The 18,581-nt window shown below is 37.2% G+C and overlaps 1 protein-coding gene across 1 annotated transcript; it reads left to right on the forward strand.

The window, feature by feature from the left end:
* Positions 1-1,653: 1,653 nt before the first annotated feature.
* On the forward strand, positions 1,654-11,500 carry LOC134813808 (centrosomal protein of 164 kDa-like). The gene is made up of 7 exons (XM_063821691.1): positions 1,654-1,701; positions 2,415-7,143; positions 7,364-7,505; positions 7,710-7,790; positions 9,539-9,679; positions 10,003-10,114; positions 10,976-11,500. Exon 2 carries the CDS (start codon positions 2,434-2,436, stop codon positions 6,100-6,102), a length of 3,669 nt encoding a protein of 1,222 aa, XP_063677761.1. The 5' UTR covers positions 1,654-1,701; positions 2,415-2,433; the 3' UTR covers positions 6,103-7,143; positions 7,364-7,505; positions 7,710-7,790; positions 9,539-9,679; positions 10,003-10,114; positions 10,976-11,500.
* The last annotated feature ends 7,081 nt before the right edge of the window (positions 11,501-18,581 follow it).

The raw sequence follows: 18,581 nt of genomic DNA on the forward strand, positions 1-18,581 counted from the left end.
AATGTAGTATTATTAGGTAAGAGTTTAATCGGCATGATAGCCATGTTTTCAGTGCTATGAATTTTAGTGAAGTGATCACGAAGTATTTTGCAGCCTCCACCACGTTTTATAGTAGATTTATGTTGGCTTATTCTAGAAGCAATTGAATTGATCGTGTGCCCAATGTATTGATATTTACAATCTTTATGCAAGCATTTTATCAAGTAGATGCAATTCTTCGTTTGACATGATCCATTAAAGTCAATGAGGAAAGTAGAGTTTGTAGTGCTATTAGTGTAGAAGTTGTCAAAAGAAAGGCGGTTTAAGCATGTAACGCATGATTTTCTATCACATGGTACTATGTTAAAGGTTTCAAGAGATTCTGGATCATTTATACTTTGATGATCATTACAAGATTGTTCCGACTTCATGTAGAAAAAAAGACAGCTAAGCTATCATTGACCAAGCAGGGCGCAGAAACAGCCACAGTAGATCACTAAATATTAGTGCTTTTCATGCAACAAGTAAAACAAATCCTTTATGTCATGTTTCCAGGGTTTGGACTGGAATTGCCTGCTTAAAGAACCTCCATCGCATTACATTACATAATTTTCTGAAACATATATTACATTTACAATAAATTATGCAATATCACAACATTACAATCAACAAAATAAATTTAATCGCAGAATCTCAAATGCAAATAATCGTAAATTAAACACAAAAACAAATTAAACATGCAATAAATGAATATACGAATGTGCATCTTTTGTCAACTTACTCCTTCATAAAATTAATTTTTGACAAAAAAATTTTTTAGACGGTAAAATAATGGTTACTAATTTATAAGTCACAAATAATAAATCAATACAAATTAATCACAAATACTAGAATAATTAATAGATATTAGGTAACTAATATAACTGAAAAACGATATATGTCGATACAAATTACAAAATAATATTAGGTGATTGAAACATTTCAATAAATTCATCATAAATATCACTACCATATTTACCCCAAATATTTAATCTTGATTTATAAAACTTGACAATAATACAGTTTCATATCAGGGCATATGCTGCATCATGTGTCCAGACTTTCTCTAGCATCACACTAGCTTGTCAGGAAATGGGGGCCGAATGAGTTTGAAATTTTGATCCATATCTAGGAGCAATCTTTATCAAACACAGCCAAATGTATTCCTGAATTTAACTCTACTTATATAAGCTGTGGCCTGTGAGACTTTTGAAGCAGTGGCGTAACGAAGGGCCTTGCTGACCCCGCTGTGCAGGGGGGCGCCGTCTTAGGGGGGCGCCAAATCGTCGTTTGAATGTGGGACAATTTCGAAAACTTAACTAAAGTACTAGCAAAACTGCGCGTTTTGCTCTAGATAAACACTTTTTTATAGATTTTACCGGCGTATTCTCTAAAATCACCTAATTTGTTCAATTTTAGGGAGGGGCACCAAAAGGGGAGGGGGTGCCAACAGGGGGGCGCTTTTTTCGGCAGGGGGGCGCCAACAGGCAACGTTACGCCACTGTTTTGAAGTTGCACTTTTAACAAAAACGCACTGGGTTTGTATTTTGAAATTCATTTTAACCTGTAGCTGTAGTGACAATCTATAATTACCCATATGTTCATTTTGAATTGTTTGCTGTTTCAATAACGCATTATTTACAGTAACAGCATTATTGATGAATAACATTGACGGTGGACAAGGTAAGACTTTAACTTATTCTTTGCATTCTCTTTTTCTTAAAGTTACATCCCCGAAAAATTTTACTTTGTAGATCACATGAAGGCCTTGAAGGGTTTATTCTTTAGTTACCATTAACAATTTATATGATATAATTATAACAAATGTAACCATAACATTTATGGGTGATAGCTTGACAAGTTGCCAAAACTAAACTGTAGCAAGGTGCTATGACAAAAGTATGCAGATATCTTTATGTGCTAGTGCTTAAGATCGTGTTAGATTTGACCTACCCAGTTGTGTTATAAAATTTTGTATCACAACATGGTACTACTAGCATCGTAGCTTGTTGCAATTCTTGAACGAAATGATTTTAGATTCCTTCAATTCCAACGGCTCAGGCTTTTACTTTAAGAAATTTGAATAACAATAAAAGTTTTCTTCAAACATTTAATTAAAGATTGCTTAAACTTCTTATGGCCTTTTGTCAAATTTGGCGGCTTGTCAAGTTACCTGCTTTTAGGTGATATCTGATGTTTCCTTAAAGATATAAGCTGGAATTGAAGGCATCAAAATTAGTTTTTTGATTATAGTTGCAGTTGCATGTGAAATTATTGATTACTTGTGTCATGTCTATGAGTAAAAAGACAAGCTTTTCAAAACTCCTACGAAAATCAACTTCAATTCCAGCCTAGCTCTCAGAAAGAGTCAAAGTCTGGATACCAATAAATTTCAGGAACAGGGAACTAAAGATCATGCTTGCTGGAGACCAACTCATTCTAGAAGAAGATTACGATGAGAACTATGAGCCCACTGAGCATGAGATAAAGGAATATGCTACTGACATTTTAGGCTTGTCACTTGCTAGTGATGCTGAATTTATTTGGATAGCTCGACAGGGAATCAAAGAGCCATTGCCTCCCGAGTGGAAACCTATCCAAGATGTATCTGGTGATATCTATTATTTTAATTTCGAAAATGGCCAAAGTATGTGGGATCACCCATGTGATGAATACTACAGAGGACTTTATCTGCAAGAAAAGAAAAAGAAAAAGGAGCGTCTTGTAAAAGATAAATCAAGAGATAGATCAAAAAGTAATTCTATATCAGAGAGTAATAAAGAATCAAAATCTAATCAATCAAGATCTAAGAATTGCAGTAAATCTGAGAGTACTGCAAAGCTTCCAAAGCTTGCTCCTCTTGGAAAGCTGGCTCCAATATCAGCAGGCAAATCATCAAAAATTTCAGAAAATGATTTGTCTGAAGCGTCAAAAAGTTTTAATGCCAAAGATTCTTCTGAAGCACTGGTCTCAGAGAAAACACCTATGATCCCGTCAACCTCAGTAACTCTCGACATTAACAAGTCAAGACCTACAGGTCGTATGGCTCTTGCCTATGAAGATTCTGAAAGCTCCAGTTTCAATGAGAAAGTTGGTTTAAAGAGGCAGCAGGAAAAGTCTAAAGTTTTGTCAAAGGTTGAAGATGAAAGTGATGACGACATAGATTTTGGACTGGACCTCCCCAAAAGCATGCAGAATGATCGAGCAGGTTCCCCTCCAAACATGTTGAAAGACTCTTTAAACCTCACTTCCTTCCCAGTGTCAAGTCCCCGAATAAAAACTGACAGCGACTCAAGAAGTCAAGTGACACACAAAGAAGCAATCTCATCCTACAGGGGGAATTTAGAGGCTGAACTAGCCAAAGAAAAGCAAAAGTTGAAAAATAAGTATGATGGTGAGATGGAAAGATTGAAGCAAGAGAAGGAGGAAGAATTTGCAAGAGAGAAACAAAAGATAGCTAGTGATAAAGAGGCTAGAATTCTTAAATTGAGGCGTGATGCTGAACAAGATATCGAGAAAGAACAAAGCCAAAGCATTGACAAAAAAGCCAAAGAGTTGGAATCATTGAAAGATGTAATTACCTCTGAACTTGGTCAAGAGAAAGATAACCTTATAGAAATGAAAGATTTTGAGATAAGGAGGATCAAAAAAGAACATGACGAGGAAATCGATAGACTCAAAGATGACCTTGAAGACGAGTTGAACAAAATGAAACGAAGCAATGAGTCGAAACTCTCTGAAGAAATTGAAAAGCGTCGTCAAGAAATAGAGCAAGACAACCAAGAAAGTTTCGGTGAGTTCAAGAGAAAGCAAAACGACGACTTGGAAGAGAAGAAATCTGCTCTGAGGATGGAGAATGAGGATAAGATAAGGCGATTCAAGCAAAGTCAACAACTGGAGATTGATAACGAGCTGACTGACCTGAAAAGAAGTTTAACACAAAAGTTGAATCGTGAAAAGGAATCTCTAGAACAAGATCATCAGCTAGAATTGTCGAACTTTAGGCAGAAAGTCGAATTAGAACAAAAGTCCAAAATGTCTCAAATGGAACAGGAAACACTCGACTCCAAAATGAAAATCTTAAACCTCGACATGGAAAAAATGCTTGAACAGAAAAAAGCTGACATTGCATTAAACCATAAACAAGCCTCGATGAAACTTGAACACAGCCTTGAGGAAGAACTAGAGGAACAACGTGATGCTCTAAAGAAGAGAAATAATGCCGAGCTCAATAATCTGGAACATGAGCTCACCAAAAGAAAGGACAAGGTTGTGAAGGATCAAGAAGAGCTGCTGTCTGACTTACAATCTGAATTTTCTGCCCAGAAAAGAGCAATTCAAGAAGAGCACAACGACCAGCTAAAATATTTACGAGACAGAAACAAAAGTGAACTTGATATGTTGAATCTTGAGAAGACAAGTGCTGATGAGGATCTTAAAACTGCAACTGCTAGAGTCCAAAACACGAGGGATCGATATGAGAAAGAGGTTCAGGAAATCAAGAAGATGGAGAAAGATTTGAAAGACCGCAGTGATCAGCTCACTGAACAAATCAGATCTGTAGAACTAAGTCAAAAAGAATTTGAAGCTGAGAAGAGCATCAAAATGACCACAGAACTGTTGGAGCTGCAAAATCAAATAAAAGTCATGCATGAGGAGATTGAGAAGTTAATGAACGAAAAACGAGGAGTCACCGAGAAATTGAATGAGTCGATCAAAAGACAAAACACTGAGGAAAAACATGCCTCTGAATTTAAAAATCTTTCTGAAGCAGAGATGTCTGTATTAAAGAGTAAAAAGGTTGATAGTGAGGCCGAAATAAAGCGTTTGGAAGCACACAAACATGATCTCCAGATGGAGGTAAAGGAGTTGAGGCATCAGGTAGAACTTTTGAAACTTGATGTGAAGCATGGTAAGACAAATGGTCACGAGAAAACAAATGGTAAGTCCAATACTCCGAGGAAAACAATACCGCCATGTTCAAGTGACGATTCCGATTCAATTGAGCTCATAAAACTGAACGGTAAAACCAAGATTCCCTCCAATTTCCCAAGTCCATTAAGTGACACAGACGAAGAAAACCTTGAAGACCTGAAACAAGTGTCTCGGCGTCTGAAAGATGTCAGAGTAAACTCTCCTCTAAGTCCAGAGGAGAAGAAATTTGCGACTGCTAAGGTCAGGAAAGAACGCCACAAGCTGAACCTTGATTACAAAAAGAAAGAATTCCGTCGTCTCAAGAAAGTTCATGCATCGAAAACTGCCACTTATCTTCAAACTCTGGAAAATCACATGCTTGAATCTTCACCAGAAACAACTGATTTCATTGAAAATATCAATGCCGAGATCGGTAACGATGCTAAACTTCTTGAGAAGAAACTTCAGAAGTTAAAGATGGATCAGGTGTCGTACAGAAACCGTCTCCACAAGATAAAGTACGAGAACAATATAGAGTATGATGACAGTGACACTTCAGTTTCAGATGATTTCCTGAGGCATAGTAAACCCCTCAAGAAATCTAAACGTGGCCGCTCCGCCAGTCCTGGATCCCAGACAAGGGTTTTAAAATCACTTTCAAAGATAAACGGTGAACTATCATCTGTTTTAGACATGTTTCAAACTAACTTGACCAGCAAAGATATGAATGATACGACGGTAGCGCAACCCATTTATGCCTCTACTCCGATGACCAAAGTCGAGCCTAAATGGACACAGGCTCGACATCAAGCAAATGATATGTTGGCACAAAAGTGGAAAACATATTTTGGTTCAGAAGGCATGACGATATCGACCGAGAAATCACAAATGTGTTTACCTGTACAGTACAACTATGATCCCAAAGAACATGTCCAGCAGTTTAAAAAGGAGCAGCTATGTTGGCTTTCAAAGAACAAATCAACTACAGACTTGCTGGCGAGTCACTCAGAATGGCTCAGGGACTTTAAAGAACAAGTTGGAATGTCATCAGGTAATTTCCCAAACTACAACAGAAGTGGAAATATGAGCGACTCAAATAAATTCAATAACTTGTTCAACGGATCACCCAACCCACCAGGCTCCCCCAACAGAGATCAACCGTGGAGATGATCAAATGGAATGTGAAAACTTTGTGTTCTGTGAGAGATCAAAGATTGTAATATTCAGATTTAATGTTGATGTGTCTAGCCGAGATCAGATGTGTGTTCCATGTGCAGTGCTGAATAGGATATCAGATCAGTGTATTTGTTGTTTTTGTGCTGAATAAGTTGATGTAAAACTAAGTGTGATTGTGGAATGTGGTTCACGTGTGAAAAGCTGTTTTATGAATGTGGAACATCTATAAGAATACGTACGTATTGTTATTTGTTACATACACTGGACAGTGGACAGGTCATTTTTACTTTAAGGGATCTTTTTATACATCTCTTACAATTGCTGGGCAATCAGTGTTTTATCTTCGTTGACTTTTGTAGAACCCACCAAAACATGCATCGACAGCTCAAAAGGTTCTTAAATTGAAATTTTTAGAATATCATTAAAACATTGTGTGTGATTCATGCCAAAGATGACATAAGATTCATGACCGAAAGATGATTAGATGATTATGATAACAGTTTATTGATTGGTATATTATCATTACCGTAAAACTTATCAGTGTGATGGATTATTGTTAAGTGGACTTAGTTTTTGGTATATGTGATTTTATTTATTTTTGTATGATGGTAACATTATGTACCAAGTTTTTCTTTTACATAATCTTGTTGTGGTCATTGTATTTGCAACTTGTCAAGCTTTGATCCCATGAAAAAATTCAAAATTGCCCATTTGAATATCTGATTGGTAATCAAATTGTCGATATAAAAGAAATATTGCAAATTAGTACATTAGCATTCCACCTTCCCCCAGAAGTCAAGTTTCAGAACATCTTACAACACTTATTAACATTGTTAGTAACAACACTTATTTTAGTTTGGTATTACTATGACATACCGGAGCTTCAGCCCCGCCAGGAGTCGCAGATACCCGTGTCTCAGATACCCGTACTGAATGGAGTTAAAGGGGAGCAGATTGACATTCCCCCTCCCAGACGCGGAGGAGAGGGTATTGACTCTGAGTATATTGCACTTGCTAAGGCTGGCGGCAGAAAGGGTACGTTGATATTTTATCTTATATTTCGTTCGTTGATTCAATATTGATGTTTAATGCGAACACTGTTTAGTGTTTATAGTAGTATGTTTATAGTAGTCTATTTATAGTAATCTGTTTATAGTAGTCTGTTTATAATAGTCTGTTTATAGTAGTCTGTTTATAGTAGTCTGTTTATATTAGTCTGTTTATAGGAGTGAGGGACTAATTCGTCCTGTTTCAGATCTGCTTCTCTACAGAGAGAAGAAGAAGAACAAGGAAGTAAAGGAGTATCAAAGAGTAGACTGGTTTGATCACCCTGATATTAGCCCTGATGTCTTGGTGGGTAAACCACGTGTCAGACAAGCTCCCATTCCTCCTGCTGTGTGAGTTTTAGTTGTGTTTTAGTTAGTTTTAGTTGTGTTTTAGTTAGTTTTAGTTGCATTTTAGCTAGTTTTAGTCGTTCGAGTTTAAGAAGCTATCCTTTGTTTTTTGATGTAGCAAAGTTGGAAATGTTCCAGTAAATATACCGTTTCAAATGTTTCTATATATATCTAAATACCAACTTGGAACTGACCCGTACTTCTCAGGACGGGTAACAAGAAACCAGTGTCGATGTTAACAGAGGATGCCCCCTTTGGAGTTGATAAATTTAAAACTTGGGGTAAAACGTGAGTTTTGTTAAATAAAAAAACTTTAAATAGTCACTTCTTATCCATAGTATATTATCATGTGATAGCACATTTCAAGAGACGCCTGAGCTCTTGAGCGTAAATATATTGAACATGATGAAACCACTTTGCCAACTGAAACACTACTCACTAGTCACTAATCACTAGTTACAAGTTTGTGTAAAAGTTCACTTAACTCTTGTGTACTATATTTACGTGGCGTAATCATCAGTATTGCCATACCGTGTGACTCACTGACTCATTGTTGTCATGATAATCATTAGTACAACCCATTCGTAACCATAGCAACATATTATCGCTTCTCTCTATGCTGCTTACCTTCACGGAGACCTGGATCACAGAGAGAGCGAGAGAGAGAGAGAGGTGTTTGTAGAATGTGAGCTATTTTTAGCTCCCCACAAAACGTTTACCGTTGAGTCTCCAATCAAGCAGATTATTGGCGATAAGTTGTACAAAGGGGCTGAAGATTATATACTATGTCTTGTAGTTGTATGTGACAGTTGATAAATTGAGATATTGGACGCATTCCAAGTTGAATTTCCTCGGCATGCAATATCGTGACATGCCAATATATCACAGTAATCTAGCTTGTTGAAACTCTCAAAAGATGCCGTTAAAAACACTTGCTTGTTACGGAATGCCATCACATGATGCTCCACCATTTAAATCATTGTATTTTCTATCTTGGAAGCAACCAGTGAAATCATACGTCAATCAAATTCTATTCTATTATATTTTAGAATCATGCTTGATACTGGTCATATCTCTTTGTTATAACCAATGACGGACGAGAACGTAACCACCTAAATCTGAATGATATATTGTAGCTGAAGATAGCGCGTGCCCTGATAGATAACGGCGTGCCCTGATGACGGTGATTATTATTAGAAAAGTTAAAAGGATCCAGCGCCACAAAGTGAGGCTGTTAAAATAGACCAACAAGCACTACGTAAATGAGATAATTAGATAAATAAGTCAATGTGTTGATTGCCACAACTGTTTTGTTGACTATTGACTATTTTTGACTATTGTTATCTTGAATTGACCATGTATGATGTTGAAAGAGAATGTGCACCTACCCCCTTTGAAGTGAAAGAAACCCATGATTCTGACTTTAGGTAGGATTAACCACTACCAAACAAACCTGGCCTCATATTGACTTGACTCTGGATTTAAGTACGTGTCCAACATGTTTGTTAAAACAGGCCTCGTACTCTTGTTCATATTTTGTGAATGTCATTTCACCAAAATATGTGAGTCTCGTGGTTTTACCCTTGATCCACATTAGCAATATGCTGTGATACATGTATGTTGGGTTACGATTGTGCGATTTTTTATGGTTCGTTACAAATATCTAATGGGATTATTTTTCTCGGTATTGCATCATGGTGTATTGAGCAGGTGGTTTAGTTTACATAAATCGTAGTGATGATGCAAATATAATTCAGTTATTGAGACAAAACGTCATGATGCTATTTGACTTTATATGTTTGTTTCCTTTTAATTTGTCTGATTCGGGCAACTGAGCTGAGTTGCAAAGTAAACCTTCTATAAAATATACAAAATAATCCGAATGGATCTTAGAAAAGAAGGGTATGCGATTTCCGGGCTGTTATTAATAGACCTTATGACACAAATATGAAGTGCTCAATGAGTGCATTAAACCGTGTTTGGGGCAATATCAAGAAAATAACCATATTTCTGATTTAAACCATATTTCTCCACAGTGATGAGGAAGATCAAGATCAGTATCTGACACGCCAAGCGAGAAAACAGCGAGAAATGAACCGAACCAGAGCTCCTCCTGCTCCTCTTCCCCTTCCAGATCCTATATTTCGTACTCACAAGAGAGTCGACAAACCTCCTCTGTAAGTTTTACTATCACTGGAAATTGGGATTTCATACGACACGGGTATTATCTTCATACTGTTTGCATAAAATGAATACTGATGAGCAAAATTCGTACAATTTTTTGTTGCCTAATACCAGATTAGGCCCTATTCGCTAAAAAACAGCTGTACATTTCATCAACCTGTAAGATTTAAACGGGGTTATACTTCCATTTAAGAAAATTAAGGGGTCGTATTTCTTCCACTTTATGCAATGAAGAATCTGATAAGAAGATGAGACGATAAGAGATTGTATGTACTTAGAAACTCATGCAATATATTATTATTGATGTATTTCTCAGGGGTGAGGTAGCGGACCAAGTCAGCTTCTCGCATTTGTTATCTCATGGCTATCAAGTGGATTGGGGCAAGGATATGGCTGAGACAAGAAAGCAGAAAATGGAGTCTAAGAGGGTAAGAAATGTACATTTACTATTTCTTAGTTCAATCCATGACAATCATCTCATTTAAGATTTATTGGTTCAAGCCAATTCTCCGATCACATTTGCGAAATTTTCTCACGTACATCACCGATCTTGCCCGCCTCTACTTGCGTTACAAATTGTCATCTTGCTAGCTGTGACTTGGTCGATAAACGCTAGTGGTTTCTAGCGAAACGTTACTAATAAGATTGCTTGACATAATAACTCACAAATATACCCGGACTCATAGAAACTTTAGTTTGCTCATCACCTTGTATTCCTAGTAGGGCTACCCATTCAAGTTAGAAGAGTTCACTGCAGTTGTTTATCTTTCCCGCGGTTTGCCGTTCGAACTTATCATTGGTCAAATTGTAGTAAACGGAAAGTAGTCTACCACCATATTTGTTGAACGTAACGCGCGGTCGCCTAATTTCAATTGCAAACAAAAAGTAGCTGCTGTCATTCGGCAGTGTTTATCGCATGAAAATATATTGCGCTCTAATTGGTGGTTGCTATGGCAACCACGCTCATGTGACTGCGTAATTTGTGGACATGTGACCACGACACAATGGGCTGGGGGGCATAATAATTAAGATCTTTTGTTGCACCTACCTTTACAGCCATTTCCGTGGGTATTATGAGCTGCAGGCCACTTAAATGGTAAACTTGCCCTTCGGTTTACTTGTGCATTGTGCAACGATTATCCCTTAGACGGATCTAATAAACTGAGATCACAATTTAAGTATATTGGCTATTAAAACGACATTGCACCCTGTGGAATGTTATTTTTGACAGAAATGACAATATTCTAATATTCTTCCTCAAAAATTCTCTCATTCCTGAATTCCTCTAGAGAGTTGAACGCGAGCAAAAGGAGAAGCTGACTCAACATTTGACAGATATGAAGAAAAATAACGCGACTACGGTTCCTGATAAACCCCTGTTCAAGATTAAGAAGTTCTCAAACGTTGCACCAAAAGTTGTCAATAGCTAACATTTGACAAGACGTTGAAGACATTTTTGCAGACATTTAGCTAGAGCATAGCAGATAATCAGACTTGTATAAAAAATACACGTATAAATAGACTTGGCTATGGGTGCAACGAGGAAGTTTGTTGTGACACGTGACAACGAAGTGTGTATCTAATTGGTCACGTTGTCACGTGTCAAAACAAACCATCTTGCCTCATCCGAAGTCATTAGTCAAGTTGGTACCATGTTGATGTACAAATTTGAATACGCGGATGTTGTAACATGTAACTTGTAGCCTTACGCCGTATTTGTTGACTCTTTGATGTAAATACGAAACTTGCTTTTCTTTGTAACGAAGGTTTTTAAATATTTACTTATAAGATACTCTATTATAAAATTGTTCTAATGCGAGAGTTTTATTGAAAGACTCAGAATTTCGTGTCTAGTGTGTTGTTGTGTAGTTAACAGTCACACACGTGACTATAAATTGAACATCTGGTCCCCTCAAAAACCTCCACGTAGCACCTACGATCATACTCGGTCCTTTCTGCAAGTGTTAAATATTGAGACTGTGAATATAAATACCAACGACATGGTTGTCTATTACAAATGACGTGATAGTCTTTAAAAGCTGGCCCCCAAAAACCGGAAAATCAGAGCTTTTGGGATCCCAACTGTCCCTAAACCCACCTATGAATAGTTCTACAATTACAGGTGGATCATTGTTCTGGTTGAGTGCCACTAATATGTTATATCAAGTTTCACTAGTGTGGAGCGCACTGTTCAGATCATTGTCGGGGCCGCTACAGCAGAGTCGTTATTATTTCACCTGCTGCTGAAGGGCGTTACTGCAGTAGTAGCTACGTGTTTTATAAGTCTATCTTAATGGAAATTAGTGGGTTTCTTTATCATCACGCACATATTCTGTAATGTACTGTCCAACTGTGTCAACTGCCAATACGGTGAAGAGACCATGATAGTCGCAATTATGCTAATTTCAAAAGTACACTTTTGTAATTGCACTGTTCTCTGTATTAGCTAGATGTATAGGCGTATATTACTACCACACAGCATATAGCTGTTGTGTCTACCACATTTGTGATCACTTTCTTAGTCTACTGTAGCGCAGTCTGCCAAATTCTTAGCTGCACATTCCACAAATAATTGGAATATATTGGAATGACAGGCCAGAAATTCGCTGCTAAATTGCAAAGCGGCGTGTCGTGTACTTGTATTTTTGTGTATGCTTGAACAAGTGCGCTTATTAATAACGAATATGTGTACAAATCGCTGTATTCTGATTGCTTAGCTTGTGTGTATTTCTTGAAATTAGTGAATTATCTCCCCGATCAGACACGTATCATTAAGATTCGTCCCGACAAATACCAATCCTTCAATAGTTCCATCTCGCCCACTAGTAAATACCGCATATTATTCAGCCGCTGTGCACTACAATACCACGCTGCATATTATTCAGCGGCTGTGTATTATGCGAGTAAGTGAGTAAGCACGTCAATCAACAAGACAACAGGACAACTGCCAGATTTCAGTTTCAGCCAGCCATTGTTCGGCCGACCTGACTAGAAACCGCACCTCTCTCTTTCTCTTTGTTGAATTGCCAAAGCTTGCTGATGAGTATTCCCCGGTTGCTTTATGTATAATACATTATACATCACATCAGGCGTTTTTACGTTGTTATACATTTCAGATGTAATGTTTCTTATTCGATGTTGTTAATCAGAATGTACCTACTATCTTCCATCTTTCCATTGTTCAGCCTTTGTATTAGCAGCTTGACAATCTACATACGTTTCTTACAGTTAACTAAGATATATAAGTTAGATCATAGTTTACTAAGATACATAGTAAGTTTCTTGAAGGAAGTTTTTGTGGACCACGTTTACAACTTTATTGCTACAAATTTGTGACTAATATTAGCCGTTACTGTGCAACGCACAGAAGGAACAAATCTGTCACAAGTTTGACTCAGTTGCTTATATATTTGCTGGCATGTGTGTGAGACGTGAGTGCCCCATATGTAAGCATGGTCTACGCTTGTGTAATGTGTAAATACCTAAGAGTCTGATGTTGCTGTAGCAACCAATAACAACAAACAAGAAAAATAGCTTCGTTAACTTCCAAAGAATACTAATAATGGCCTGGCTCGGTCGATTATAGAAAATTCTTTGTCATTAGATGCGTCGTTAGGGATCGTTAGGGATCGTTATGGAATGAAAATCTGGAATGAAAATCTGCTTCAATACTATGTGTCTACTTTCATACTGTTGTTGTTTATTGTGTCTACCTCGCTGTAGGTAGATTGTAGCTCTTCCTTTTCAAAGTTAGTATTCGAACATCTACGACTATTACACCACAGTCGAGAAAAGCTGGCTTCTGTATTTCGAGCTTTTAGTGTAATTTTATCGCAATGATTTAAACTTTTAGTGGCTAGATTTTCGCGGCCGTGCTTTATCAATTATTATCATTCATCACTAATGACACGCAGTAATGCCGAATTTAATGCGCCATTAACTCGACCACTTACAAATTACGGATCCATGAACATCATTTACCGTCACTTGGCTTACAATAATGGACTCGTGAGATGGGACCGGTTGTAAGATATCCCGTTTCTATCTACTCGCGAATGATTTAGTTTATTCGTCCCCACGTCCTGGTAGCTTAGCTGCAGAGTGTAACTCATAGCACGGCACATATCAACGTTTACTTAATACTTAAGGAGGGGTTTGGTTTACAATTACCGCCTTTTTTACTATCTGAAAACTTTAGGGTGTTACAGCTGACTTTAGTCATTCGCAAAGATCGGCTCGGTGCAAACGAGTACACACAGTGCACACGCAGTGCACACACACAGTGCACACACTCTCTGTTTGTACCTCAGTACGGTGCACACACTCTCTGTTTGTACCTCAGTACGTCAGCTTCCTCCAATCCTCATCCCTCTATCACACTTACACTCATACTGTCTGATCAACACAATCAGTATATTATAACCTAATACAATTTCATCACTCGTCAGCTTCACAATAGCGCTATACTATACATCTACACTTGTATAATGCACGGTATAATGTCATATGGTTCATTATGTGCTATGTTGTATTATATATACACGTTATAAAGGTAAACCCTTCACATGCCCGTCACTTGCAATTGCATTCACCCTGTTTATATGGTGCATCACAAGCTTGATGTACCCAATCAACCTTGTGAACTTTCTGTACCCAGGAATCACTTTCTCGCATAGCTAGTATAGATCATTTACATAAGAGTAAGCACCACCTCGGCCCTCCGTCATGCTGTAACCAATTAACCTGCATTATTGTACCTTGTTAGTTATTATACCATACTTTAATTACTGAACCGCTGCCATAGCGTCTAGCACACACACACGTGCTCTACAACTTGTTATACAGTGCTTGTTATAGTACTTAGTAGTAGTACAGACTACTACACACTGTTTAAATTACACGCAGAGCGGCCCTCTCTCTGTAATATATATAATTACACTCTCAAACTGTACCTTCTCGGTACACTCATCTTTACATACTGATCATGAAGGAGCTTCAAGCGACTCTCAATCTCAGTTATAAGTTACAGTAACGATAACTATTGTGTGCCATGCATTGTTAGTTTGTAACTGCTCTCGTTCTTGTCAGGAGAAGTTGTTTGTTGTTTCTTTGGGAGAGCTGACTGCTGAGATACGAACTTTATTTGACTCTTAACTCTTAATTGCATATAACGTTGAATGTTTTACTTTTCATAATTTGTAAGTTTTGGAAAATTGCGATACTCTCAGCAAAACCTGTCGCATCCTTGCAGTCATGTTATGCTAGGCTGGTGGATTTACTCCGAGTTTTTCACACTTTCAGCAGAATGTGCTGCTTCTGCACTAAACCGGTGTCAACTATTTTACTAACGAATCACACTCGTCTACTGGAGAGTGTGTAGAGTCTGCAGCGTTTAAATCTTACCATATCATGTTGTTACACACTTTTACTGCAGTTATTCCACAATTTTGATTAGAATCGTACAGATACGAATGGTTTTAATGTGCTTGTAATATAAGAAATAAGTTTAAGTTTTACTGGTAACAGAAACAGAACTAACTTATCAAGATCACAAGGTACGCTCCCACTCTGTTCCTCAGAAATTTGTGGGCGGGATATTTGACTTCAATTTTTACGGTTTAATGTTCAAAAGTTTAATCGTATTGCTGTAACTGTTGTCGCTACCTTTCAGCGGACTATTGCTCTACAATGATACCGTTATTGCTCAATTTAAAGACTCATATAGAAGGCAATAAAACAAGTTACATCCTAGATGGATGAAGGCTCACTAGTCAATACCATTAAAGTAATTACACTTACACTTAATATAACGATTAATGATCCTTGTTACATCACAACACAACACAACATAATTAAAAACATATCAGCTAAACGTAACTGCTATTTAAAGTAGTTGTGTTTGCTTAAAATAACGAAATATATAGTATTATTCTAATTTTCGTATATTTTTATGACCTAAATATACAAAAATGGAGTGATTTTGTATTTTATCTCATAAATTAGAGCCATTGAAAATCCACACACTATTTTCAACTCAACCTGTAGATTCATGATCAGGCAACCTGTAGTGCACTTAGCGGATTCGTCCCCAACATACTCTTCTGCTGAGTAGACATGATATAACTTAGTCAGTCGCAAATTTAGCATAACTACTTGTTTTCAGCGTTTTCGTCATGCACATTGTACTCTAAGTGTACTGATATGACTCACTATTACCATTTTATTTGGGAGACTCTGCTCAGAAGACTAGAGTTTGCCACATGCTCGTTACCCCGGTACCTCATTAACTTGGTACTTCGATAACTTGGTACCTCATTAACTTGGTACCTCATTAACTTGGTACCTCATTAACTTGGTACCTCATTAACTTGGTACCTCATTAACTTGGTACTTCGGTAACTTGGTACCTCGGTAACTTGGTACCTCGGAAACTTGGTAACTCGGTAACCCGATAACTTGGTAACTCGGTTTAAAATATTAAAGCGGCTTTTTGCGGCCGGTTATAGCGCCACCACGTCTACTGGCGCCACCACAACAATTAAATGGCGGCAGTAGTGCCATATTACCTTATGTTGGACTGCCCACTTATAACCAGACTCCATAGCATTTGGAATTCGAAGGAGAACTTGTTTTAAGACTCAAGATTCCGATATTAATAAGGCCCCTCAAATAACTTAATAACTGAACAAAACCATTAACCACGGAGAGCTAAATTACCAGTTACCAGGCGATTTAAAGTAAATATAGAAATGCGATCCTCATTTCGATTATAATGATTCGATGATGTTCCCCGGAAATTCACCGCTTTCTCACCTTATAATTAAATTTAGTGCTCGGTCCTAAATTCTATTTTGCCTCAAATTGTGCGCTGCAACAAATATTACTTATATTAGGTGGATAATTGTTGGCGTAATATGATCCAATGGCGTAATAACTAATATGATTCAATGTCACACAATAACTTTATGTTGAGAATGTTTGATTGGATTTTAAGTTAACAAGGAGATTGGTTTGCAAGTTTTATATGATTATAAAATTATAATTCTCTTAACAATGCTCAATATTCCTCCAGGAATTTATAATTTGTCTTCCCTCTTTGTCATTTTGGTTAGTGCCTAGATTCTGCTTCCTCCCATATTAAAATTCCGCAGGTTGTTATCTTTTGTCTTGCTGTGTAGGTTGTAGGTATAGCTGAACATTATCCAATATTATTATTATTAGACTACTTGCGAATTCTTTTCCGCACATTTCCAGTCGTAAACTGTTGTCTCGTAACCCGTTGTCTGCATTTTTATTGCACACTTGTATCAAGTTATAATAATATCCAATATCAGGTTACTTTCGGTATGTCCAATGTTTGGTTTTTGTAACCTAGCAACGTCTTCTGAGAACGAAAACCCCCTCTTTCACCCTGCATTTCACTTTCTCCCGCATAGCTATTTGGTAAGATTTAGGGTAGAGGTCTCTATAACTATTTACTTTAAGTGTTAATGAAGAAAAGAGGGTAACGGTAACTGTAAATGTTGGGCGATAATTCTGATAAGAGTAAGATAAGTTGAGGTTAGTATTATGAGGACCTCAATCATGAGCTGTGAACACAATCAGGGCACACTAGAAACTATTATATTACTATTAACCGTGTAGTCATCGTTTTTGGCCGAAAGTCTGCGAAGATAAAATTTAAATTACGACGAAAATTTCAAATGTTAATTGGCCTAACAAACGCTGATGAACCAAATGCAGTTATTATTATATCGGACCCAAAAAGACCTTTTGGTTTTGGGTTTGGTAGTACTAAAATTTTTAGTACTACAATTTGTCTGACAACTGTGAGCTGTCATATGACAACAGCGACTTACCAAATCTGTGTCATGTCTCAAATCATCTCCCTAGCATTATTGACACCACTAAATGGCAACATGTATATTGCAATAGCCGCTGCTATCTTACTATATATAAAGCGAGACGATATATATGGTTCCGTGCCATTTTACTGACACCACGGCATCAACTTTAACGCGACTTTCCGCAAAAACCGTAAAAGATATAAAACTGAAACTTTTTTGGCTGGGTCAAATGCTTTAATGGCCTTCAAATCAGCATGAAAAAATAAAAAATTGGTCAAGAAATAGGAGTTTTAGAGCTCAAAATTTGGACCCCCAAGTGGTGTCAAAAACGCGAATTAAATAGGTACCTAATAATTATTTTAGTCTCTTGAGTCTTGACACCACTTTAGGGTTAGACGGGTTCCTGCTAGTTGATATAATGTTATATATACTATGTAAGTATGTATGCTATGTGTTGTATGCTATGAGTTTTATGCCATATATTCAATCCATAGAGATATTTTAGAGCTTTGATTTAAGTTCGCACTTAAATATTTAAGTACGACTTTGGGAGTTAAACTTAGTTAGCGTACACTTAAAGTTGCGTTAGCCTCCATATTTAAAGTTTTATTCACGTTGACTACTCTTTCACTGTTTATTATTTAGCTTTTAAGCAGTATACTACTTTGCTTTCTATATTCTTTCAGACTTTTATTTAAGTCTAGTTATACATTACTTTATCATATTTTATTTAACTATTGCCAGATCCGGCCAGTTCAATTTGTAACGGAGTTTTGTATTGACAGGAAACGATGTAACAGAGTCGATATATTTTAATGTTGCCATGGGGCAGGGGGTGGCAAGTCCCCATACGGCATACATCGTGGTCCGGTAGTTTCATTGCGTCCTAATATATGGTGCGTGTTGGAAGCGTAATTGTAATCGATACTTACTTAAGCCCATAATTTACTTAAGTGTGCACTTAAATCAGGCAGATTTAAGTAAAAAGTTAAGACCAGTCCAAACCGCACTTAAGCTGTACTTAAGTCAAACTTAAACGTAAAATCGG

Source organism: Bolinopsis microptera, chromosome 1 (genome assembly GCF_026151205.1).
Source record: "Bolinopsis microptera isolate Bmic1 chromosome 1, MBARI_Bmic_1.0, whole genome shotgun sequence".
Lineage (NCBI taxonomy): Eukaryota > Metazoa > Ctenophora > Tentaculata > Lobata > Bolinopsidae > Bolinopsis > Bolinopsis microptera.